At 45.4% G+C, this 26,269-nt stretch overlaps 1 protein-coding gene across 2 annotated transcripts in view; it reads left to right on the top strand.

Annotated features, from left to right (window-relative positions):
* The first annotated feature begins 1,070 nt into the window (after positions 1 to 1,070).
* The window catches only part of LOC101726067 (BOS complex subunit NOMO1), a 50,947-nt gene continuing 25,748 nt past the window's right edge, over positions 1,071 to 26,269 (top strand). Inside the window, exons 1-13 of one of the 2 annotated variants that reach the window (XM_004855792.4) lie at positions 1,071 to 1,342; positions 4,852 to 4,941; positions 6,707 to 6,752; positions 9,280 to 9,380; positions 10,225 to 10,331; positions 12,729 to 12,801; positions 14,949 to 15,101; positions 15,839 to 15,976; positions 16,629 to 16,718; positions 19,539 to 19,644; positions 19,831 to 19,981; positions 24,505 to 24,679; positions 25,991 to 26,132. In XM_004855792.4, coding sequence (XP_004855849.2) covers positions 1,187 to 1,342; positions 4,852 to 4,941; positions 6,707 to 6,752; positions 9,280 to 9,380; positions 10,225 to 10,331; positions 12,729 to 12,801; positions 14,949 to 15,101; positions 15,839 to 15,976; positions 16,629 to 16,718; positions 19,539 to 19,644; positions 19,831 to 19,981; positions 24,505 to 24,679; positions 25,991 to 26,132 — 1,528 coding nt within the window. In that variant the 5' untranslated portion in view covers positions 1,071 to 1,186. The remainder of the gene's footprint in view (positions 1,343 to 4,851; positions 4,942 to 6,706; positions 6,753 to 9,279; positions 9,381 to 10,224; positions 10,332 to 12,728; positions 12,802 to 14,948; positions 15,102 to 15,838; positions 15,977 to 16,628; positions 16,719 to 19,538; positions 19,645 to 19,830; positions 19,982 to 24,504; positions 24,680 to 25,990; positions 26,133 to 26,269) is intronic. The other variant, XM_004855793.4, reaches the window with a different exon arrangement.

The raw sequence follows: 26,269 nt of genomic DNA, 5'->3' as shown, positions 1-26,269 counted from the left end.
TTTGCTTGAGTTTTAGGCAAAGTGGACAATCATTTTTTAAAAAGACTTTCAAAATAAAGCCCTTGGCACTTTCAGGAGCAAAATGGAAGAATTCCAAATATCAGACCAGAAAACAATTTATTTCCTTTTGATACAGGATTTGTAATTAAATTTGGCCTATGTTATACCATACATCCAGGCTTTTGGACAAAATAGATGCTTGTATTTGAAGTCTTTTTGGACAAATTATATTTCATCTTAGAGGATGGATTCAAAGGTAATTAAATGGCATGTGCTGCAAGATTATGGGAGAAAAAACTCAACTCTCTTTCTATCAAATATTAGAACTGGAGTTAAAATACATTTTAAATACTTTCTTTAATTTTTTCTTTTGGCGCAAATCGAGATTAAGCTAAATACCTTCGCACTGAGCTGCATCCCCAGTCCTTTTTCTATTTTGAGACAGTCTTACTAAGTTGCTCAGACTAGATTCAAATTTGGGATCCTCCTGTTTCAGCTTCCCAGAGTGCTGGGATTATAGGTGTGTGCTACCATACCCAGCTGCCTCCTTTAATATTATGCTGACTTTAGACAACATGTTTTTTTTAAAAAAAAATTAGCTAATCACTTATCGTGGAAAAATTTGTAACTAATTTACAAATTTCTAAAGGGCTTTTGAGATCATATATCACTTATGAAATATATGGTTTAAATATATTTGGGAGAATTGTTGAATACTTTAACAAAGTCTATCGTTCTTTCCAGCTGTGCTTTTTTTTTTTTTTTTTTCAGCTATGCTTTTGAATCTAAAGTAGAATTTGGCTTTGCAGTTTGGGTTGGTACACGCGCACTCTATGCTGCACCTGCCAGAGGGTGCGCAGAGTCCTCCGGGCCTCCAGGAGGCAGAAGTTGTCGGTTTCCTTGCTGAGCATGCGGTGTAGCTCTCTCGCGCGCTCTCTCTCTCTCCCTCTCTCTCCCCCTCTCTCTCTCTCTCTCTCTCCCCCCCCTCCCCCCTCTGCCCGCTGGGGGGGGGCGGAGCCTGGACGTGGGGACTTAGCGCGCCGGCGCGGCGGCGGCGGCGGCGGCGGCGGCGAGGTGGGCGGGGCCTGGGCTGTCATCCAGCAAAGAGAGGGAAGGAGCGGGCGGCGTGTGGTGTGAGGGGCGGGACCGGGCGGCCTGCGGAGGCTGGGGCTGGGGAGGCCGGGCCATGCGGGCAGGCCGGGGCGCGGGGCCCGTGGGGGTCGCCGCCGCCGTGCTGCTGCTGCTGAGCGGCGTGGGGCCGGCTCGCGGCTCCGAGGATATCGTGGTGGGCTGCGGAGGCTTCGTCAAGTCAGATGTGGAGATCAACTACTCGCTCATCGAGGTGAGCGTCCACCCCCGGCCCGGCCCGCCTCGCCTCGTGGTGTGACTGCGCCGGTCGCTTGGCCTCTCTGGGTCGCTGTGGCCTCGCTTCGGACACCGGGCGGCTCCTGGCAGCCCCACGCTGTCGGAGTCCTTCCCTCTGCCCTGCGCGGGCTCCGCCACCCTCCCCAGACGCGCCAGAGGGGGCAAGTGCAGTGAGGTCAGCCACGGAACCCCGATTCTCAAAACCCCCAGAATTCAGGCCCAAACCCTAGAGCCTAGACCCCCTTTCGCGGAAAAATAGACCCCAGATCCCGCAGAACTAGGCCCCCTGAAACTTAGATCTTGCAAAACCAGTGTTCCAGAGCCCGGAGACAACAGGTGTTACTTATTAAGCGCCACAGCCCAGGACCCCCTGCCTCTGCCCCAGTGAGCTAACCCGTTATTCATTCAAACCCCCGGAGGTGCTTTTAAAGAGCATAGATTCCCATCCCGCAGATCCTGTCTCAGTGGGTCAGTATTGGCATCTCTGGGCCTGGGATCTGTACCCTGCTGTCCCCGGCAACATGCACACCCCTTGTCCTCTGAAGGTGGAGAGTTGCCAGCTGCCCTGATTGCCTTAATAGGTAGTTTTTGGAATTACACTCGAGATATGTGTAGACGTTTTAAAAAATTAAGTAGTGATAAAGCTTTATTAAATGATTATCACCCCAGGAGATTATGACCCAGAAAGCTTTTGAGAAGAGGAAGGGGGATGGATGGCAGTAGGGCTGAGGACACTTGTCAAGATAGATGGGGAGGGGTTTGAGGGAGGCTGGGCCAGGTTTTGTCAAGGGGACTGAAGGGGCAGTACATGGGGTGGGAAAGGGAAGAGCTAGAGGGCATGCACATGGGAAATGATTTTCCAGAAAAGAGGCAAGAGAAATGCCAAAGAGAAGGGACAGAGGAAGGAGAAGCTCAGAGTCTGTCTGAAAGCACCTTTGGGCTTCCCCAGTGATGGTAATGAAGGGTTGAACCTTAGGATTCTGCAGAGCAGGTTGTTGAGGATTGGGGGAGGGTAGGAAGTTGATTCCACACCCCAGGATCCTTTTGACCTGGCCTTGCTCCAACTCCCTGAAGGATGGGAGAGAAGCAGCAAAACCCAGCACCATGATTTTCTAAAAAGAATTACCATCTTCAGGGCACCTGTGTCTGCTACTCCTCTACCCCTTTTACCCTTGAGGGCTCCTAGGAGCTGCTGGGGACATGTTGCTGGGTGCCCAAGCCACCTCCTGGGTTTGCAGGCATGGGGCATTTCAGAATCTGCTTTGAACAGCTTTTTTTTTTTGGTACCAGAGATCAAACTCAGGTCCTTGCGCTTGCGCACCAGGCAGCAAAACCACTGAGCTAAATCCCCGGCCCCTTGAAGAGCTTTTTGCAGTGTAGTTTCCTGGGACCCTGGGAGAAAGGGAAAGGCAGTTAGAGGCATCCCCAGTACTTAGTCACTTTGAGAGCAGAGAGCAGGTTTTGTGACCCATTATGAAGTGTGCTGCTTGGACCGTAAGCTACCTTGCCACATGTTTGGAGGCACTCATTCTTTTGTAATTTCTGATTATGAAATCAGATGTTTCATAAATGTGACACTGACAAATGTTGCCATTCTGTGTCCTGATCTGTACTTCATAAAAGAAATGTAGGTAGTCAGGATATTTCAGTCATTTATTGATTGTTTTCTGTGTTCCAATACAATTGCATTCACTCTCTCCAGCCTTTTTCTGTTTTAGGTGTTTTTGCATCATCTTCCTTCAGTCAGCAACTATTTATTGAGTTCCTGCATATACTGAGTCCTTGTCCCAAGTGGGGATATAGCAAAATAAGTGAACAGATCAGACAAAAATCCTATTCTTAGGGAATTGGCATTGTTTTATTTTGTGGTACTGAGAATTGAACCGAGGGCCTTTACACTGAGATACATCCCCAGCGCTTTTAAGACAGGTACTCGTTGAGTTGGTAAGTCGCCCAGGCTGGGCTCAAACTTATGATCCTCCTGCCTCAGCTTTCCAGAGTCTTGAGATTACACGCATGTGTCGCTATACCCAGAGATGTTCTGTCCTTTACACTGGCCTGTATTGTTAAAAGGAAAAATCATATTGGTTGCTGATACTTTAACAATTGGATCTCACATTAAAAACTGGGTTCCCGATATCTCTGGGAAACCAGCTGATCTTTGGGATATAAAACTAGGCTTGGGATGCACAGTGCTCTGAGACCCGTAGGGGAATGGCTGTCAACAGTGCCTCTTAACCACTTTGGGCTGGTGAATGTCTAATCCCTGCTTTACACGTACTCACCTGAATAAGTACTACTAAAGCAAACGAGACTCTCAGCCCGCTGTAAGTGTAGGCTGTGTGGTTGTTCCCCACAGGGAGCTTACAGTCTACTTGTTTCTTCATATGTTTTCTTTCCTATTTGTGTAAGTCAGAAGTTTTCTGCTTGCTGCATCATCTTAGCTGGTAAGAGTGGGCTCTGTCATTTCATATCTTGGTTCCAGCATTCACATTTTAGGGGTCAGACTCTTAAAATTCCTCAGACCCAATAGAGTTCTTTTACAGAGGTAGAAACTGAGGCTCACTAACTTGTTGAGCCGTGTAGGGAGGTCAGAGAATTTTCCTAGAGCCCGATCTATGCCTTGCCTCTTTCTTCAGAGAGATATTAAACAGTAATAAGAACTTTTTTCTGAGTATGTACTCTGTGCTAGTTGCCTAATGTACTTTGACGTGAATCTCTTCAATGCCATGAAAGAGAGTGGCTCCCTTTTTCCCCCATTGAAGAAAATGAGCCTCTGAAGGTGAAATGACTCAGAGTGCAGAAGACTATGCCAAGCTCATGCATTTAAAGGGTGAACAGTTTTGTCTGCTGATGTGCAGGACGCAGAGTTTTAGTGTCCTTGAGGAGAGTACGTATATAAACATATTAGTACGTTGTATGTCTTTTTTGCTCTATTTTTGTTCTGAGAAGGACAATAAAGAGAAAATTAAGTTTCTAGGTCAATCTGAGGCTAAAAATGCCGATCCCCGCCCTTCATCCCAGACCTTCTAGCTGAGAAAATGAGGTGAGCACTAGGAATTCTGTATGCTCTTTATTAAGCACCTTGTTAACAGCGGCTTGAAAATTTGTTTTAGACTCAGAAACTTATATGAACAACATAGAGATAGTCACTAAAATAAAAAGAAAAGCATTGAAAAACAAGACTTGCCTTAGGCTTTAGATTGTTTCTTTTTCTCTTATTTCCATGGTAGGGCTCAAACCCAGGGCCTTGTGCTTGCTAGGCAAGCATATCCCACTGAGCTATAGCCCAGCCCTTTAAAACATTGAATCACTTTTGTGTGTGTGTGGTGACTTTGTCTTGTGTTCCTTTGTCCCTGATGCTGTGTTAATAACTTGTCTACAGTAGGTCCTTAGCAAATGTATTTGGAGTGAATGTATTCAGGCATAATGTACGGAGTTAATTATCAAAGGTGATACTATGACTTCTGTTTTCTTCCTTTTCAGATAAAGTTGTATACCAAGCATGGGACTTTGAAATACCAGACAGACTGTGCCCCTAACAATGGCTACTTTATGATCCCCTTGTATGATAAGGTAAGAGGAAGGGAACTTCAGTCTTCACCACTGGTCTTTTATGATGGGAAGTAATTGGTATGCCCCTTCCCTGGCCAGGAAAGTAGCCTTTTCCACATGAGCATATGCTCATTGGTTTTGACAATGTTTCGTGGACTATGGCAGTGCTAGCCAGGTTCTGAGGGAGACGATTTATGAACTGACTTGATGGAGTACCCTGGCTCTCCATGTCTCCAGGGACACATGGCAGTGCCTGGAGACATTGAGGTTATCACAGCTGAGGAGAGGTGCTACAAAGTAGAGCCCAGGAGTGAGCCCAACCCTACAGTGCTACATAGGACATCTCAAATGCTGATAGTGCCAGGGTCGAGAAACTGATTTAATAGAACTCTCTTTCTGCCAGCAGCCTAAAATATTGTTTAAAGAGTTATCCAAGTTATACAATTTATGAGCTGTGTGGAAAAAAACCCCCAAGATCCTTAGAGTTTCATGAAATAAATTTGTAGCCTTTGCCCCTACCATCTCCCTCTACAGTGATAACCTCTGGTAAGAGTTTTGGTGTGCATCCTGATAATCTTAGAGTGAGGCAGATATCCGTGGATACATACACATGTACATAATGTGTAACACTCAAATGCATGTGCACAGAGAGGTGGGCCCTTGCACACTTACTTCTACTCACAGTTTCATCCTTGAATTTCAACTTTGTATTTGGAAATACAGATTCACACAAAAAAGCAAAAATAATATAGCTAGTTTTGACTTTCAGTTTTTAAAAAATATAAATGAAATCTAACAATAGGAATTATTCTGCAGTTTGACTTTCTCCCATGATGATGACAACATTACTGTAGGGAAATTTGTTTTTTCCCTCTGCATGCTTTTATTGTCAGTATGTATAGATCTATGTTGCTGCCTTTTCTGGCTACATTGAATGTCAAAGTCAACCCCCATCTATAATTTATTTAGCCACTTTTCAATTAATGGACATTATAGACTTTTCTCAATTTTAAAATTATTATTAACAACACAGCAGTAAATATTCTTGAACTTACATCCTTTTTTTTTTTGGACTGGGGATCGAACTCGCCTCCTTGGACTTGCGCAGCAGGCAAGGAAACCACTGAGCTAAATCCCTGGCCCTCTTGAACGTACATCTTTATGCACGATGTGCATAAAGGTGGACTAGTTGGGTCTTGAATCTAGATTTCTAGAGATGGACTAGTTGGGTCTTGAAATCTGTCATTACTTTTTTTTTTTTAACTATTAATATCCATCTCAAGAAACTAGGGTTCACCTTGTTGAGTTAAATCCATTTTAAGGAATGATTTTAGCACAGTTTTTTTTTTTTTGGTGCTGGAGATTGAACTCAGGTCTTTGCGCTTGCACAGCAGGCGACGAAACCACTGAGCTAAATCCCCGGCCCCTGATTTTAGTTCCTGAGGATGTGTGCTGACCCTTAAAACCTTAGGCACATGAGAAGTTAATAGAGGACTTGGTTAATAGTATGCATTTGGTATCAAAAGACGAGTGGCTGAATGGAGTGTTTTAGAACTCACAGATGGGCTTCAGCAGGCATCTTCTGACTACTGGAGGGAATCTTTGGGTGTTAGCTTCAGGTCACAGCATCTGAAGGACATCTAGGAAATGTTACCATTTAAACTGTGTACACTTAGAATTTCATTTTAGGCAGAACGATTTTAGTTTAAATGATAGCACTAAACTACATTAAACTAGTCACCAGTTCTCATTCCTTTAAATTTAATTTCTTTTCTTTTTCTTTTAGGGAGATTTTATTCTAAAGATCGAGCCTCCCCTAGGGTGGAGTTTTGGTAAGTGAGCTGAGTAATCAGACATCCCGCATCAGCATCACATTATGTGCTGGATATTAGTTTAGTTTGCCAGAATACAGAGACTATTGCAATATTAAGAATCCAAAAATAAAAATTATTAAGAATCCATGGATAGAGCTTTTGTGGGTTTTTTCCCCCTTGTCACTTTAGTTTAGCATTACCTTAGATCTACCATAACACTGCCTGTCATCTTTCTTAAAATCTCTCCCATACTGTGTCCCTTTCAGAAGACTCTGCCTTTGCAGTGTTGCTCATTTCGTGGCAGTTGAGCAGTATAGACACAGAGTGGAGACTTTGTTTCTCTCTGAGGCTATCTCTGTTTTAGCACCCTCAGTTTTATTTTTTGTTTTTTAAACTGACTGAATGTTTAAACATTGTGAGATTTGATTTTAAAATCCAAATTTGTGACTCTTTAGATCTGGCATCCGGGGTTGTGATTTAGCTCAGTGGTTCCGCCACCTGCCTCACAAGCAGAAGGACCCGAGTTCAATCCTTGATACCAAAAAAACCCCAAAAAACTCCAAGATCTGGCATCCTTGGGCCTCCCCAGCTCTGTGCTGACCTTGGGCAAGTGGTTTCCCCTCCACTTCTGTCTGCTTCACCATAGTAGAGTCACAGTGGTTATAGTCTCTACTTCTCAGGGTGCTTGGGGTAACAAGTACCCTGGAACCTTGGGGAAACATTGTTCAGAATGTTCCAGAATGGGGGCCGGGGATTTAGCTCAGTGGTTCCAGTGCCTGCCTCAAAAGCGCAAGGTCCTGAGTTCAATCCCCGGTACCAAAAAAAGAATGTTCCAGAACATTCTTTCGAGCTGGCACACAGCTCGAAAGCACTGTAATCATCCATATGATGTGTCACTCTAGTTCATTCTCTGTGCTGTCAGAATTCTGATGGATGAACGTACACCAATGTGTATCCATTCTACTGCTGATGGAGTCTTGGCTTGCTTCCCAGTTGTAGCTACTAAGGATCACACTACGATGAATGTTTCTGGACATACCTTTTGGTGCACGGGTGTTTGTGTTTTTGTTAAGTACATGCCAAGAGTGAAATTGCTGGCTGATAGAATTTATACATGCTCAGTTTAGTAAATATTTTACAGCAGTCAGAGTAGTTTGTGCTTTGCCATCAGTGTACAAGGATTCTAGTTGCTCTACATCCCGGCCAGGCCCTGTGTGGTCAGTCTTTTTCAATTTAGTAGGGGATGTGATAATATTGTATTGTGGTCTCCATTGCACTCTGCTGACCAGTGAGATTGGACACCTTTTTGAGGTGTTTTTGTTAATTTGTGATTTGGATAGCCTTCTTTGTGGGGTGTTTGTTGAAGTCTTCCCCCCCCCGCCCCATTTTGCATCTTCCCCTTTGTGTATGTATTCTTTTTTTTTGGTACTGGGAATTGAACTCAGAACCTTGCACTTGCCAGGCAGGCTCAGTACCACTGAGCTACATCCCCAGCCCTGTGTATGTATTCTTGTGCATGGGTTTGTAATTCTTCCTTTTACCTGAAATTCTCATGGTTTTTTCCATTTTTTCTCTACTTATTATTTCATATTCTTCTTAAACTTTAAAAAACTCGATTTTAACCTTTAACCCATCAAAACCCTGTTATGATGAACTCTTCGGTCTTCTAGAACAATTGAATTAATGGCTAATATTGAAAAATCAGAAGACTGCACATACCATCCGTATTTGCAGTGTTTCTGAGTTGGAAGTTGGAAGCTTGGGCAACACAGGGCCACCAGGCAGCAGGTGGCACAAGTTAAGAAGGGATTGCCCCTGTTAGTTTGCCGCTGTTCCTCTTTGGCCTTGCTCACTTCTTTCCCACTGGGTTCTTGTGGCTTGGGGTTTATGGGCCTGCTTTAATGTGGCTCAACTTGTATATTTGGCTTGGGACAGGCCTGGAGCCAGGTTTTGGGATTCCTGCTGGGGCTCTGGCACTCACAAACTGTGCGTCCTTGGGAGACTCCTTTAAACTTTCCGTGCCTCAGTTTACCTCAATAAATTATCTCCTAAGATAGTGATGAGGGTTGAATGCACTCAGCGTGGAGCCTAGTCCATGGTAAACATTCACCAAAACAAACTTAGTTGCTGCTCCCCGAATTTTCCATGGGACTCCAAGATACAAGTTAACTGAAAGACTGGGTTTTTTTGGGTTTTGGGGTTTTTTTTTTGGTTTTTTGGTACTGGAGATCAAACTTGAGACCTGGTGCTTGCGAGGCAGGTGCCGGAACCACTGAGCTAAATCCCTGGCCCTGAAAGACTTTTTAAACTCTTTTGTTTTGTAAACATTTGTTCCAGTGGGGCAGGAAACCAACCGGGTAACTGGGAAAACGATGGGAGGGAGACTTTTCCCTTCATTGAGTCACTTGAATGTACAAAGTGCTCAGAAATTAATGAACGGAAGAGCTTAGCCATGAAATGTGTTTTACTTAGCTTCCCTGTCCCGGAACTAAAACTTCTGTCTTCTTGTTCCCCTTCCCTCTCCCTTTCCTGCCTTATTCCTCAGAGCCAACCAACGTGGAGCTGTATGTGGATGGCGTCAATGACATCTGCACGAAGGGCGGGGACATCAACTTTGTGTTCACGGGGTTCTCTGTGAATGGAAAGGTTTGGCTTTGGAACTTGCTATTTTTCACTTTGCTATTTAATGGGTACTAAGAGTTCTCTCAAACTGGAGTGTTTTGATCCTACAAAGGTCCCCCAGATGGGCTTCAAGGGGGTTCTCTGGCTCCTTCACTCTGTCCTGAGTAGAGCAATGGGTATTTCTAGGAGTCAGATTTAGGGTGCTGGCCACCTCCACCCTCAGAGTGTAAATACCAGGAGCAGCTTTGTAGTGATACAGTATAAGAAGAGCGTACTCCTCAGGACTGCAGTCTTTGCCGTGGCTGTGAGAGAACTGAAGTCGCTTCCTGCAGAGAGGATGTGCCTTTGCTTCCGCCCCTGCCCTGGGAGTCCTCTCGGTGTTAAAGCTAACCTCTCTGGGGCGTTTCCAACCTCTTTGGTAGTGTGAATGCAGGGTGCTAAGCTGCAAGTGCCTGCTCTGCCTTCAGACTCTGAGTCGAGAGGTTGTTTCCCACCCTCTGTTTAGCATCCAGGCTTGAGATATGCAGATTTCCTTGCCACCATGGTCTTTGTGGTGGACTTGTTTCTCTGTTCCTTTTATGTTAAGAGTGAGGCCCTCAATCCCCACTTTATATGTGGGATTTTTATTCGAGATGGTGATCTGGGATATTTCTTTCTCAGTGTTTTGTGAACTAATGGTGCATCTTTAACTGATGGTATTTTAAATTCAGTGAAATAAGGTGTTGATTTTCTGTCAGCCTGCCCTCAGAAAGGGCACCCTTGCTTTATGACATCTTTTCAAAGGGGCCCTTGACCAAAGAAGGTTCTAGGCACCTTGCAAGGAGAGAGCTTTGCTGCCAGGTGAGTCCTAACCTCCTTCTCCACACAGGTGCTCAGCAAAGGGCAGCCCCTGGGTCCCTCAGGAGTTCAGGTGTCTCTGAGAAACACGGGGACCGAGGCGAAGATTCAGTCCACGGTCACACAGCCTGGTGGAAAGTGAGTGACGTTCCAGCACCCAGCGTCGGAGCTGGAGCTGGGCTGTGATGCAGCTGTGGGGAGCTTTGGATTTAGGGGACCTGGCTCAGATCCTTATTTGACCTCTTAACTTCCAACAAACTCACCCCCTCAGAGCCTCCTGTTCCTAGACTATGACATGGAAGTCATTTGACCTGTCCAGCCTAATGGGGTGATTAAGTATCAGCTGATACCCCTAAAGGGTCTGGCACTTAGTAGAACTTCATTTAGCAGCTGGGCCTGGTGCTGGAGCCTGAGTTTGAATCCTGGCCCCTCCATTTGCTAGCTCTTTGGCCTGAGACAAGTTACCCTATTCCCCTGTGCCTCAAGTTTCCTTGTTTGTCAGTGGCAATTGTGGAATCTACCTCCTCTGGTTACTGGGAAGATTAAATTAACATCATTGTTTCAAACCACCTGGCATGGAGTCTGTGCATAATAAATGTTTGCTCAATATAGGTTAGCTTAGTTATGATTTACAGGCATCATTTATCACTGTTATATCAAAATGATTACTTAATTAACCTTGCTGAATGGAATTTGAAGCACTTATTTAGTGGATCTGTGTAGTTGAGTTTAATAGTTGCCAGATGTGCCAAGCTTAATATCAGAATAGTTCAAATGGATAATTTTGAAAGTGTTCAAATCGTTACTAACTACTTTAGTACACAGAACCATCTAAATAGACGTTTATAATGGGTTTGTTAGGAAGTCATCCAATTGAAAAATGATTATTGTTGAAATTATTTCATTTGGAAATGATACTTATTTCTGTTTGATTGGTACCTCTTCAATCCTGTTCTGTAGAAGGAAGTGGAACTGAGATTTTTTTCCCTAGGCTAGCATAGGTTGAGTGTCCCTTACTAAGAATACTTGGGAACAGAACTGTCTTGGATTATGGGATTTTTTTCAGGTTTTGGAGTATTTTCATATACATAAGGAGATATCCTGGGGTTAGGACCCAGGTCTAGACATGAGATTCATTTTTGTCTCCTATATACCTTGTGGATATGGGCCAGAGGTAAACTTATTATTAATAATTTGGTACATGAGGGCCGGGGATTTAGCTCAGTGGTTTAGCCACCTGTTGCGCAAGTGCAAGGACCTGAGTTCGAGCCCCGGTACCAAAAAAAAAAAAAAAAAGTTTGGTACGTGAAACAGTTTCGGGGTGTGGATTTTTCCTCTTGTGGCATTGTGGGGGCACACAAAACACTTTGGATTAGGGGAGACTTTGGACTTTCAGATTAGGGGTGAACCTGTCGTTTGTCAGTCTTATCAGGAAAAGTGACTTGAGCTGTCTGCACCACCTAAACAGTGACAGTAACTTGCAGCACTGGAGCGATGGAAAATAAGCAGAGGCTAAGTCTCCGTCAGAATCCAAGGGCAGTTTCAGTTGTATTGTGACAGTGACTTCCAAGCCTTATCCGGTTTGGTATGAGACAGTACTACTGTATGATCAGAAACTGAAGCTATTTATGTTCATTTCAGTAGAATGAGTCCTCTGGTTGTCAGAGCCCTTGCCAATTTCAGGTGTTCAATGTGTCAGAGTCCCCGGGGGGGAGGGATGCATTTATAGCCTCAGTTCAGCTCCTTGAGATCTTAGTTTGCCTACAGCTACTAGAGTTGTCTTTATTAGCTACTGGTTTTTATCACAGCTGCTTTGCATAGGCTCAAAATGGCTTATGTTTGTTTCAGATGACAGATCAAACCTCTTTTCTGTAGGATTCACAGCTTGGCTTTACGTACTGTGCCCACATCCTTAGTGTCATCTGGTGATAGCATCCACCCCAGGCAATGTGGATGTGTCCCTTCTTTATACCCTTTCACTTCTGTGCCTTTGGACATTATCCTCCCTCCCTCCTTGCCTACTTTGTTTTTTTGTTTTTTGAGATAGGGTCTCACTATATAGGTCAGGCTGGCCTTGAACTCACTATGTAGTCCAGGCTAGCCTCAAACTCATGGCAATCCTCCTGCCTCAGCCTCCCAAGTGCTGGGATTACAGGCATGCGCCGCCTTGCCTGGCTTCCTTGTCTAGTTGTACTTGTCCAACCTGGCTGACTGTTCTATGACTGACACCCCCCCCCCCATAAACTGCAGTGATGGCTTAATGCCAGAAGTCCTGGAGATTAAGGGAAGTGGGAGCCCGAGTCCTTCCTTCCAACACATGGAACACCCTCCCTTGTGCACAATACACGCTCAGCAAGTGTCTTTTGTTGTGGCTTTGTTCAGTGAAGAGCCAAGTTTCGTTCATGCTCATTTAGCTAGCTAGTGGGAAGTTTGTGATAATTCAGATGTTATATTCTCATGCTGCCAGTGTTAGTCATAACATCAGAAATACTCAGGTTGTTTCAAGAACATTAAGTGATCTTTTGTATTTCTTAGGTTTGCATTTTTTAAAGTTCTTCCTGGAGATTATGAAATCCTTGCAACTCATCCGACCTGGGCATTGAAAGAGGTGAGCATTTTAGCTCTTGAGTTTGGCCCTGCCGACGATGTGCTAGCTTGGGAACAGATGCAGGGGCTTTCAGTTTAGGGTGTGAAAGGAGCTTATGGTTTTTCCAGATGTCAGTAAAGAAACAGCGGTGCTGTTGACGGTGGGTTTGTGAGATAAAAGTCTGCTGCTGTAGCAGACGCTTCTAGTATTGGTTTCAGTTTAGGTGGCAGTGTCACCTTCCTGCTGTGAAGTAGCTCTATTATTAACTATGGCCATTTTGAGCTAAATCAATGGCTAAAGCTCCTGATGAGATATATTTGTTTTCTTTTTCAGTCAGAAACAGAAACCTATAAATATACTTAAACATTGTAAAAATTGTACTTGTGCCCAAGCAGAAGGTATAAGAATGGTTATTGCAATTTTGTTTGTAATAGCAAGATATTGTAAACAGCCTACATGCCCATTAGGAGAAGAGTGGATTGTGGTTGTGGAGGCATTACACAGCAGAATTCCATATGTCAGCAGTAAAGAGATCCAGAGCTATGCATATCACTATAACTACATTTCAAAGCAGAATCGAAAGAAATAGGATTACAGCCACTCAGGATAATACGGATATAGTCTTATGTATAAGAACATAGAGAGACACAGTTTTAAGTGGAAAAATTACAAAGACATGCATAGGAATGCCAAACAACCTGTGCATGGCAATATTGATGGCTTTAGAAGGAGAGAAGAAGACCATTTTGGGGTACACCGAGGTCTTGAATTGTATTTCTCATTTCTTTACCTAGTAAGAGGATATATAGGTGTTCTTTAGAGTATTCTTTGTATCTTCTCATTTAAATAGTTTATAATGGAAAATTCAAAAAGAAAGAAAATATACCACATGAGCTTTTGTGATAGCCATAAGAAAAAAAATGAGATAAGATTTAAAGACATTCTGAGCTGTTAAGTTTGCATTAATTTGGGGGCTGTGTCTCTTACTTCCTGAAGATGCAACAGAATCAACATTTCGGCCTTAACAGGTTTTATGCATCTATAATTGATGGTATAATTTTACCCTGAGTTGTAAAACTGTAGCGTTTCTGACTGCTGAGTTTTGGGGTTTCACTCTCCTAGAGCAAATTTAAAAATGTTTTATTTAAGACTCAAGAGTTTACATATTGTACATAGACTAAATTTTTAGGTTTACGTTGTATGCTAATTGTATGTGTTAAAGAATTTGAGTTTATTAATGTAAAGTTGTGATTTTTAAGACCAAGCATGGTGATAGAAGTCAGGATAATGATTACCTGTTGGGGGTCAGAATCTGGAAGTGAGAGGGGACCCCGGGCTGGAGCTAGTTCTTTCTCTAGCTGCATGTTGGTTACCCAGAGTGGTCTATTCAGTCTTTGAAAATCACTGCACTCTATGCTTCAAATATGTGTACTTTCTCTGTGTAAACTGTACTTTAACACAAAATTTAAAAATGTATGCATGTATATCATTAAACATGAAAAAAATTACAATATGCTCATTAAAAGTTGGCACACAGGAAAAAGCACAATATGCTCATTAAAAATACTGGCATATAAAAGGAATTCAAAGAAATGGGACAAAGTTAGACATTTTGGAAGGTGGAAAAGTATAGGAGAAATAAAATATCACAATTTAGACAAAATCAGTTTTTACATTTTATTACATTTCCTTTTACTCCACTTTGAGCATTAAAAAATAGTTGTAATTATACCATTGTACGGTTGGCCCTTGGTATTCATGAATTCTGCATCCGGGGCTTCAACTAACCTTGGATTCAACCAATTGTGGATTGAAAATATTTGGGAAGAAATTGCACGGAGAGGCCTTTTTCTTGCCATTATTCCTTAAACAATGCAGTGTAATAACTGTTTACATAACATTTATGTTGTATTGGGTATTATAAGTAACTAGAGATACTTAAAGTACACAGGATTTGTATGGGTTATATGCAGATACTACAGCATTTTATTTGAGGGACTTGATCTTCAGATATGCTTTCTATGGAGGTCCTGAAACTAATTCTCCATGGATACCAGTCATATATGCAATTTTACATATTGCTTTCCCCAGTTAATGTTTTAGTTTAAACATGTCCTCATGCTGCAAATATTTATTTCTTTGGAAGTTAAAGCCTTTCTCTTTTGTAGGCAAGCACCACTGTGCGTGTAACCAACTCTAATGCTAATGCAGCTGGTCCTCTCATAGTTGCTGGCTATAATGTGTCTGGCTCTGTTCGGAGTGATGGAGAGCCCATGAAAGGGGTGAAGTTTCTTCTCTTTTCTTCTTTAGTAACTAAAGAGGTAAGTACAGGAAGCCCATGGGGAGGTAAAGAACCAAAGAGATTGGGTGTATGTTTTGGATGGAATTGCAGGGGTGGGATGGGGGATTACAGGCTAAGATCTTCTGTTGAAAATGCCAGTTTAAGGTTGACCTATTGCCTTAATGTTTAAGAACATTGTGTCTCCATTGAGTCATAAGAAATTGGATGTCTATATTGGGAAGCATGGAGTTTAGTGGAAAGTGGACAGGCTTTGATATCAAACAGATGCCTCTTAACAACTGTCGAACTTTGGATTAGTCACTTTGCCTTCCTGAGCCACCATTATCTGGACAGTGGTGGTCCATTTGTTTATTTAGTTTTGGTTTTTGAGACAGGGTCTTGCTATGTAGTTCAGCCTGGCCTTGAACTTACTATGCAGTGCAGGCTGGCTTCAAACTTGAAACAATCCTCCTGCCTCAACCTCCCAAGTGCTGGGATCACAGGCAGGTGCCACCACACCCAGCACAGTGATCCATTGTTGGGAAGGACAGTCTTACCCAAAGAACTGTGCAAGGAACTGTGCGAGATCTTAACTTTTTAACTTGAGTGTAAAGATTTTTGTTCCTTTTATCTGTGTGAATCTGCCCTGTATTTCAGAAATACACAAATCGACCTAAAACTTACAAAAGCTGTCCTGTCCAGTAGTGGGGCTCTTTGGTGGCAGTCAGAACATGTAAGTGGAAAGGAAGTCTTTTTCTTTTTCTTCCTCTGGCGTAGGATGTCCTGGGCTGCAACATTTCACCAGTGCCTGGGTTCCAGGCCCAAGATGAGAGCCTGGTTTATTTGTGCTATGCGATCTCCAAAGAAGATGGCTCTTTCTCCTTCCATTCCTTACCGAGTGGGGGTTATACTGTGGTGAGTGAAGTGTATTTCTCTTATTTATGTTTGGGACACTTACGATGTGGTAAGAGTTGGTGCCATTTGGGTGTTAGAGGAAGAAGTGCTTGCCCTGCCCTTCCACGAACACTCTGTTTAGCAGTTACAGGTTGAGCATCCCTGACCCCGAAATTGAAAATGGTCCAAAATCCAGAACCTTTTCAGCATTGACATGATGTCACAAGTGGAAAATCCCATACCATGACGCTGTTTATGCACAAAATTATTAACAATATGGTATAAAATTACCTTCAGCCTATATGTTATTTATAAGGAATATGTGAAACAAATGAATTGCATGTTTAGGCTTGAGTCCCATTCCTAAGATATCTCATTATGTATATGTAAATATTCGAACATCTGAAAAATTCTGTAATGTGAAATATTCTGTCCCACGAGGAACCAGATTTCTGTGTGAAATGCTTCTTGGGTATGGGGCACTCAGCGTGGACTTAGGACAAGACACAGACCCCTCAGTGACAGCTGCACTAAGGGCTGGGCTTCCTCTGAAAATCAGCAGCACCTGTGGTGAATGTTTCTCTTGGCCTGTCTTGGCCTGGCCATTTGGGGGCTGCTAGATGAATGATCCCTTGTTATTGGTCCCTTGTAATCAACAGACTCTTCCTTCCAGATTCCATTCTACCGAGGGGAGAGGATCACCTTTGATGTTGCACCTTCCCGACTTGACTTCACCGTGGAGCATGACAGCCTGAGAATTGAGGTGAGACCTGGCCGTGTCCAGGGTCCAGGTGCTGGAGTTCCCGACCTTGGGCACAGGTGCTGCAAACATGTAGAAAGAAAAGGATCAATATTTTGTCCAGAAGGGCCTTTGGAGAAAATGGAATCTTATACTGGATTCTAGCCTAGCTTGGAATCCATGAGGTGCCTCATCTCTTACACAATGTCTCTGGTCTGGAGAGGTGGATTCCTTGTTAGAGCTGCGTCATTCAATGAAACTGGGTGCATGGAGTACCCTGGCCTTATTCCAGGGCTGGGGATATGGCACTGATCAAAAGAGGCAAAACTTCCTGTCCTTGGGGAGCTCGTGTTCTAACAATGGAAAGAGTGTATGTGTAGATAAGTAAGTTAGAAAGTGGATTAGAAGGTGATAAGTATTCTCTGGAAAAATAAAGCAAGAAAGGAGGCCATGAAGTTCAGGGTGGAGACGAGGGCTGCATCTCATGTACAGTGTTCTTGGGAAGCCCAAACAGTGAAGGTGACATGTGAGCAGGGGCCTGAAGGGGCAGAATAAGTGAACCACACTTACATCAGTGGGAAGAGTGTTACAGACAGAGGAATGGCAAGTGCAAAGGTCCTGAGGCAGGAGTGCACCTGGACTATTAGGGGCATCCCAAGGAGGCTGGGGTAGCTAGCCTGGAGGGAATGAGGAAGGGAGGAGGAGGAGAGAGGGTCAGAGGTGATGGGGTAGAATGGGCAGCACCTGCTGGGCCACTTGGCCTATTCCTCTGGTGAGAATTGCTGCCGTCAGGAGGTTCTGAGCTGAAGAAAGTTGTGAAAAGAGTTTGTAGGGGGCTAGGTGGAAGCTGGGGACACTCGAGGAGGCCATTGCAGTGAGCCAGGTGACCAGGGGCAGAACCGGGGCCATGGCGACAGGAATGGATGTTGCGACAGGTGATCTGATGAGCTCCCTAGCCCCTAAAATAGACGGTAAATATCCTTTTCATCCCACTTAGGTTGTTTTTAATTACAGAAATAGAAAATAGTTACTGTAGAAAATTTGCCAGATAGAGCAAATCCCCAAAGAAAATAGCAGTCTTTCCTAAATAGACCACCCACTGTTAGAGTTACTGAAAAAATTATATTTTAGCTGTTTCCTTTTAGGGTTACATTGAGAAAAAGCAGTGTTAAAATAGCATAGACTTGCAAGAGCTGGCTTTTAGGGCACATACTCAGCGGGGAGCCGACTCTGCTTTTTAGGATGCAGGAAAGCATTTTACTGTTCCACTGCACACTGGAGGGACCAGGAGGTGAGAAGATGCAGTCTCCTCGCCTCCGAGGGCTCGGAAGGATGGGGCAGGCGAGTGGGGAAAGACACTCCCAGGTCTCTGTCAAATGCGAATTTCCAAGCAGTGGTGAATGGGGTTTCAAGGAGTGAGGGAGGGCCTGTGAGTCCCATGAGGTCAGGAACCATTAGTGTCTTTTCCCTTACAGTTTTCCTAACCTGTGATTTGGCACTAGAAGTGCCTCATAAGAACATTTGTTTTGTGCACATAAGAATTAATAAGTGGACAAATAAGTAGATGAACCGTATGTTTTTGGAAGGATCAAGAAGAGCCACCTGAATAAAAAGAAAGCCATTTTATTTTTTCTAAAACTTCCTTTCAAACGTTGTTGCATCCATGCACATATTCCTTCGTTTAGGTGACATTTATTGAGTGCCCCCTGTGTACCAGGTAACTAAGGCAGGAAAGGTCCCTCCATGCCACTTACATTGTGGTAGAAGGAAGACAAGCTAAGCAATCAAACAAGGATGTTTCTGATATTCGTAATTTTGACGAAGGTAATGCAATAATAATGCGGCGAACTTCAGTGTAGGTGAGCTCGGGTCCCAAGCCCCACACTGGGCGCCACCTGTAGCCAACTGTCCAGCTGGCCTTGCTATGGCACGTAGACCTGCTACTCTGTTCTTCCCTGACCCGGGGCAAACGAGGATGAATGACAGAGACACAGAGTCAGCTTAACATGTGGGGTGCCAGGGAACTTGTGTCTCTCTCTAGCAGACATAGGAGCCCCCAGCCTTTGGCTCGCCTCACTTTTATTCACCCAAACATAGGCACAGGCAGTGAAGGTAACACAAGGTTCGTCTGCTCTCCAGTAGCCACTAGTACATTGTCTGGTAAACAGCTTGACCGCAGCTGCCTCACCTTTTCCCTAATGTGCAGTCACCCCTGAGTGCTGCCTTTCTCCTTTGTGCTCACAGAGGAGGCCAGTTGGGCCTTAATTCTCCTCTGGTCCTCGACACTTGAGGGAGCAAAGATCAGGGTGGCTGGAGCGCAGGGACTCTGGAGAGAGCCGAGGCACGGTGCTCACAGTAAGCAGGGCACTGCTGCAGTGAGGCGAAGCCCCGGGCTGCTTGGTATGCGGTGCTGAGGTTGGCAGGGTGGGCCAGTAGGTCCAGCCGGGGCCTGAGATCTGGCAGTGGGGGAGTCGGAGGTGGGCAGCTGGACCTCGCAGAGAAGGAACCACAGGACAGGCTGAGCTGGAGGGGTGAGGCAGGCTCTGGTGTGATGCTCGGGAGACTAGAGGAAGGCGGGGCTCACCAAGGGCCGTCTGAGGGAGAGGAGCAGGAGTGGGGCGAGGCTGGCCCAATGACCTGCAAGCTGGGTGTGAGCCTGCAGAGCTTCCCCATGCAACTGGTTGGCAGACATTTATGTGTCAGGAGTCAGCAGGGAAGGTAGACTCCGGGAAAGTGAGAGGGATCTGGCCAGGAATGTAGTGAGAGGGAGCAGAGGCACACTGGGCAGGAGGTGGCTTTTGTGGCCCAGGCACACGAGTCCCCCTTGTGTCCTTCATCTTCTAGCCGGTGTTCCACGTCATGGGATTCTCTGTCACTGGGAGGGTCCTGAATGGACCTGAAGGAGAAGGTGTCCCTGAGGCAGTGGTCACTCTGAACAACCAGATCAAAGGTGAGCAGACGCGTTGGCTCCTGGCCTCTGGACAGGGCTGTTTCTGAATCCTAGAGAGCTATGGGAAGGAGCAAAATCTCCATGATTATGGAAACATGCTGGCTTTCTGTCTCACACGCTCCTGGGTACATGTTAGGGCAGGCAGTGGGTTTTGACTCATCTTTTGTTTGCCCGTTTGCTTCCTAGTCAGAACAAAAGCTGACGGCTCCTTCCGTCTGGAGAACATCACAACAGGGACGTACACCATCCATGCCCAGAAAGAGCACCTGTACTTTGAAACGGTCACCATCAAAATTGCACCGAACACCCCACAGCTGGCGGATATCATCGCAACAGGGTACGCCTAGTTTCTGTGGGCCTGGAAGTACCCATGTGCTTGTTGGGTAGGATATCACCTTGCACCTACATCTGACTGTGTGTTCCTGCCAAGGGTCCGCATCCACTCTTCGATATCTATCAAGAAATCCAGGATGCCTTCCTGGAAAGATTAGCTAAATCTTACAAACGAAAGGTACTTACATGTCGGATGCTGTAAGAAAAGATTTCCCTTGTTTCAAAGTTAAAGTGGGTTTGGTAAGTTAGAGAAAGATCTTTCCCCTTGGCCTTCATGTCTGAGACCTTTCTTTTTATTTATTTATTTTTGGTACCAGAGATCGAACTCGGGACCTTGCGCATTCGCGTTCGGGGCAAGCAGTGGAACCACTGAGCTAAATCCCCAGCCCCATGAGACCTTTCTTTGCCTGCTCCTTGAGGACTTTGGAAGATGACCTAGTTAGTTGACTGAGACAGTGTGTTGGAAGATGCTTCTGGTCATCGGCATAGTTCTTGCTGCTGTGTAGTGTCGAATTGCAAACATGGGTACTCCTGTGGTTGAGTTCATGCTGTTTTACATCTGAAGCAACGTTGTGTAGTCTGACCTGGAGTCAGGTCTTGGATCTTTCTCACCGCTGCGTGGAATCTGCAGAGTGGGGATGCTGCCATCTTTCTTTTTGACAGTGACAGCAGTTCTGTGTCCGTAGCTTAGAAGGAGAGGTGCAGGGCCTAATGGGGAGGAGCAGCCTGAACAAAGCCATGCTGTCCCAAAGCATCAGGTATGGATAGGAGTGTACAGAGCAGGTGAAGGCTGGAAATGCTGAGGGGACGGATTGTGGCCTCTTTGGGCCCCATTGGAACACAGGGACCTTCTCCTCCAGGGACCATGAAGCCAGGAATGGTTTTGAGCGCAGAGGTCAAATAGTTTGATTTCTGACTTTCCATTTTCGGTTGCCAGTAACCTGATAGCACAGACGGGGTGAGTTACAAAGAAAAGAGTTGCATATTGGCTTCAGGTTCTGAGGTGTGAGGTTGAGGGGCTGCATTTAGTGATGGCTTTCTTGGTGGCAGAATCCTGAAAGAATGCAAAGAAGACATCCTGTGGCCAGAGAGAGGGAGCTCACACATGTGTCTGCTTGTCTCTTCTGCCTTGTCCCTCTTTATAAAGCCACCAGGATTCCATCATGGGACTCTATCCTGATGCCCTGATCTAATCCTAATCACCTCCCAAAGACTCCACCTTAGCCACCATAGCTGAGCTAACGTTCCACCTTCTTCATTCCTCACATGGGGATTAGATTTGAGCACATGAAGCCGTGGAGGACACACTCACACCATCTGCAAACCAGAGCAAGAGGGCATTCAGGGGGCATGCGGGAGAGTGGCTTTGAAGGGGACTGACCAGGATGCACGGGGCCTGAAAACAGCTGATGAGGCCAGGACAGATTGGAAAGATTTAGGGGTTCCCAGAGTGACGGGTGGAATGGCTGGCTGTAGATGCCACCGGCTGTGGATGGAAGAGGAACCAGTTAGGTGACAGGGTTCAGTTATGGCCATGTGGATCTGTCGGGCCACTAGGTGGAGCTCTCTAATAGGTGCTTGGGTGGATTGTAGATCCTGTAGATTGAGCCATGGGTGGCGGCCAGAACCTTGGATAGGTTAAGAGCCGGTAGAATTAGAACAGTAAGCCAGAGTGGAGTGCCAGCACTTGAGGGGTGGGCCAAGGAGGACCTGGTGGGGGTGCTCATTGGAGTTTTAGTAGTGAACTAGGAGGTCAGGGAGCTGAGCCCTGAAAAACACAGTGTACTGCTTGCTCACCAAGGAGGGCACGGTGACCGTTTTCTGTAGACAGGTGGGAGTCAAGGACAGGGGGTGGTTCAGTGGTCACTGGGAGATGAGGAAGCCAGTCACCGTCCAAAAATACTTCTTGGATTTAAGAACTCCCTCCCTTTCATAAACATCTTAGAGCGGCCGCTGAGGGTGAGGCACCGTGAAAAGTGTTAGGAATGTGACAAGGAACCAAACCAATTGTAGAAAGACAGGGCTTCATCTCACTGGGGAGATGGACTTAAGACAAAGACTCCTGTAGTTATAGATTACGATAATGGCACAGGGAGGAGAGGAGGGTGCGCTGGGCTCCCTGCTGGGCTGGGAGCTCTGCATGGCCTCTGGGATGTGGCGACCTTGGGGCGGGCCAGGGTTCAGCAGGGCTTCCAGGCAGAGCAGGCCACGGGGATGGAGGCAGGTGGCTAGGGCAGGAGCTCTGTGGCTGTGGCCACACTGCAGGTAGCTTTGCCTCCTCAGTGCAGGAGGAACTGTTAAGAGTTGTCAGTAATAAGGATCGTGGCATTTAATTTTTTTTTTTTTACTTTTTTTTCTTTCCGGCTGCTGGGTGGGGAAGGGACCCGAGAGGTGCCAGGAAGTAAGTGCAGACCCAGATAGGAGGCTGTGGCAGCTGTGTGGGGCAGAAGTGTGACGGTGGGGTTGGGGTGCTGGCAGCGGAGGGGCGAGGAGCAGATGGTTTGCTAGGTCAGATGCTGTTGGGCCCAGGCCTCATGAGTAACTAGGTAGATGGAGGAGGTTGGGGAATGTATCTATGTATTTTCTTTTTTAAAGTGGAGTATTTAGATTAAAGAAAGAAAAGTGATGTTTTTCACTTATTATTTTTGGGGTTTTTTTGCAGGAGGTAAAAGGGTACCAGCATAGTACATATGCCTTTTTAATATGTCAGTATTTCTCACTGTTTTTCTTTTTTTAAAAAAATTTCCCAATTTACTTAAAAAGCAAATTTTTTTTTACTTCTGTTCAAATAATTATGATATTGTGGTTATTTCAATATGTACCAAGGTTACTGGGTTTTGTCCAAATATATTAAACCCTGTTTGAAAGGGTTTTTTGAGACAAACCAATTTTTAAGGATATCGGAATAATTGAACTCTCTCCTACCAGCTTTTTAGTTTGTTTTTCCAAATGAAAAATAAATCTACATTTGAGGTTTAGAGAACCTGGATGCTTCTCTGTGAGAATATGAGGTAAAAGTAGGTCCTATGGGTCAAATATTTACCACTCAGTGAGGCGCAGAGCTTTACCTGGGAGCAGTAAGGTGATGTGTCCCCTAATAGGCACACAGAGTAAGACAGTGCTCAGTGTCCTTAGGAAGATTCCATCGATGTTCCCTTCCTGTCCTTTTATTCTCAAAGGATGTGAGTGCATCCGCATCACAGCTGGCAAACGTTTCTTCATAAAGAGCCAGGTAATCTTCTAAGTTTTATGGATGATATAGTCTCTGCCGAAAGCCACTAGAACAATTTGTAAATGAATGGATGTGGCTGGGTTCCTACGGGTACTAAAATTTGCATTTCATGTCATTTTTAGATATCACGAAATAATACCCTCTATTGATTTCCCCCCTCTTTTAACCTCTTCTGAGTATAAACACATTCTTGGCTTGCAGTCCATACAGCATGTGGGGGACCTGATGTGGCCTCGAGGCTGTGGTTTGTTCACCCCTGCAATGGAGAATGAGCTGGAACAAAATGACCGTTCTTTTGCTTTTTATTGAATTTCATTTCACAGCCATCTACTATTTTGTTCATCTTTTCACTATTTTCCATTTGGGGTAGAGTGGTTATTCCAGCATTTAGTGTATCCGTAATTGTCAGAATCTGATGCTCCTTATTATCTTCCTGTCAGAAAGAACAACTGATTTGTATCTGAAATGATTGTTTAAGATTAGAAAATATAACCTTTAGTGAGTAGAAGAGACAAGTGGCCTCCAACTGTGATTATTACACTATTCCATCTCAACTGACTAAGAATGAAGACCATATGCCGAGGATGGCGGTCTTTGTTGGTCTTTATTAGCAGGCAAATGTACCTTTCCTGCATTTCTCAAGGATGCTTTGCAGCACCTTCCACATGTTCACCTGGATTCTCAAGTTCGAGTCATTATCTATTATTAATAGGGCTTTCCAATTATAAGTTGCTTTTGTGACTCCCAGCTCCTAATGATTTCAATTTTAGCTTTACATTTTTAAACTTAATTACCCTTTCTGTGCAAATCTTTCAGTTTGCTTTTATCCACACATTATACCTAATTGCAAGTGAGGAAGATGTGTTTTTGGGAACCCGGCCTTGTTTTATGGCCTGGGCAATGCCACTGTTTCACAGGCAGCTTTCAGCTCTGGCTTGTAAGGCCCAGCCCACATTCTCAGTCCCAGTCTGTTTCCCTGTCAATGGTTCTGTTACCAGAAACATTTTTATTATCTGCAGATCTTCTGAAAATTGTTTCTGCGATGGGGGATTACCGGGTGTCACGCAGAACACAAACAGCTCCACCATAGGCCCTTATTCTGTAGAAGGAGGTCCACGCCTTTCTGAAGGTTGCTTGTTAAAGCAGAAATCACTTGGGCTGCGTCCTGTCTCTTCGGTCAGATTAAACTAGTCTCAGACACAAAGGCGGGAAGAGGGATGTGTCCTGAGGTTGCTAAGCACCTCTCTGGCTGTAATTGAGTTCTCATGCTGGAGCAAATGGTCTTCTTCTTTCAGGTTCAGTGTTTGTGGTGAGGTGTCAATCACCCGCCTCCCTGACACCGCCAAGCAGATGAGTAAATACAAAGTGGTCCTCTCGTCTCAAGACAAGGGCAAGTCTTTGGTCACCGTGGAGACAGATGCTCATGGATCATTTTGCTTTAAGGCAAAACCAGGGACCTACAAAGTTCAGGTGCGATGAGTTTTGTTTTATTTAAAGTATTTGAGGAAAAGCAGTGGTTTTCAAAAGGGTTATGAGTCGAAGTGGGGCTCGAGAAGGAGTATTTCAGTCCCCAGTTTCTTATTTTTCATTCTTCACATTCCTGCACATCACAGTAAGTGGAGCAGACAGACATCCAGCTCAAAAATAATGCCACAGTCCTCTCTCTCAGTCATGCTATTTGCAAAGGCTCAGTATCAGGCTGCCAATCACACCTCTACCTTCTCAGGTTCCTGGCTGCAGCAGAGTATGCCTGAGTCTAGGAGGACATCAAAATGAGCTCTCTATTAATGGCAGCTCAAAAACTCCCATGATGCCTCGCTTCTGGGACCCCAGGCCAAAACAGAGCTTCCCATTTCTTACCTTGCCCTGGATGGAGGGCACCTGGGCAGACCCCATGTCAGCTGTCCAGGCAGGCAGGCAGGCAGGCGGGGAAGCAAGGGAGCCCCTTGCCTGGGGTCTCGGTGGAAGGGAGAAGGCCTGGGCACTCTTGCACCAAGTGAGCAGGTGGCAGGACAACCAGAGGTCAGCCACCGAGCCTTGCAGGGCAGTGGCCCTGCCCACTGTGATAGACCATGTCTCTGTGGGTTGAAGGTTCTCGCCCATCAAATCACTGGCTGTTGCTCCTGTTGGGGAAGAGCAAAGCAGGGGAGGGGGTAGGGCAGGAGGGTTCCCCTAAGACTGCTCCCTTCCGGGTCGAGTGGGACCCTCCCTGCAGCAGGAGGGCGCAGGGCAGGAGAATGGCACTGTCCCTGCACTCACGTGACAGTGTGTGGTGGGTTGGCAGCTGCCTTTCTTAGACATCAGCCAGCTTTTTGTGAAGGTGGCCCGTTGGCAAGCCTGTTGGAAGCATGGTAAAGGGCTTTCCCAGGGAAGGGCAGCCCTGTAGTGTCTTCTTTACTACAGGTAAAGTAGGTGACCACTGTTTTCCCACCCTTCTCGGCCTGGGAAGGTCACATAGAATCTCCAAGTTCATAGCTTACGTTGCCAGGGGCCTAAAGCCAGGCAAGGGGCTGGGAGCAGTGTGGCGTCAGCCAGGGTGCAGGGGACTGTGTCAGCCCTGTGTGCCTTTGTGGAGAATTGTGCTACATATGCTTTCACACATAGCCGTGGAACAGTCGAAGGCTGTTTTTTACGTCTGGGTGGAAATGTGTTTCCTTGACTCAGATGGTTTGTGAATTTATTTTGATGGTAAAACTAGGCCTGGAAATGAACCTTTGTTCTTTACAATCTGCTGGCCTCTGGGCCCAGGTGGATGTCACGTTGACGCCCTTATTTCTGCAGGTGGTGATCCCTGAGGCCGAGACCAGAGCCGGCCTGCTGTTGAAGCCCCAGACGTTTCCTCTCACTGTGACCGACAGGCCTGTGATGGACGTGGCTTTTGTGCAGTTCTTGGCATCCGTTTCCGGGAAAGTCTCTTGCTTGGGTAAGATGTTGGTTGAAAGCAAGAACAGACAGTTTCAAAGAAGTGGGCGGGTGGGGTGGGCCTGGGGTGAGCTTTTCTCCTCGGGTAGTGTCCGAGGCAAATGGCATCCCGCGGGGGTTTTGAGGCTCCATCTGGCA

Source organism: Heterocephalus glaber, unplaced genomic scaffold (genome assembly GCF_053883595.1).
Source record: "Heterocephalus glaber isolate CG9 unplaced genomic scaffold, H.glaber_assembly_v1.0 deba00000943, whole genome shotgun sequence".
Lineage (NCBI taxonomy): Eukaryota > Metazoa > Chordata > Mammalia > Rodentia > Bathyergidae > Heterocephalus > Heterocephalus glaber.
Note: the sequence above shows the minus strand (reverse complement) of the source record. Positions and strands in the feature narration are given on the sequence as shown.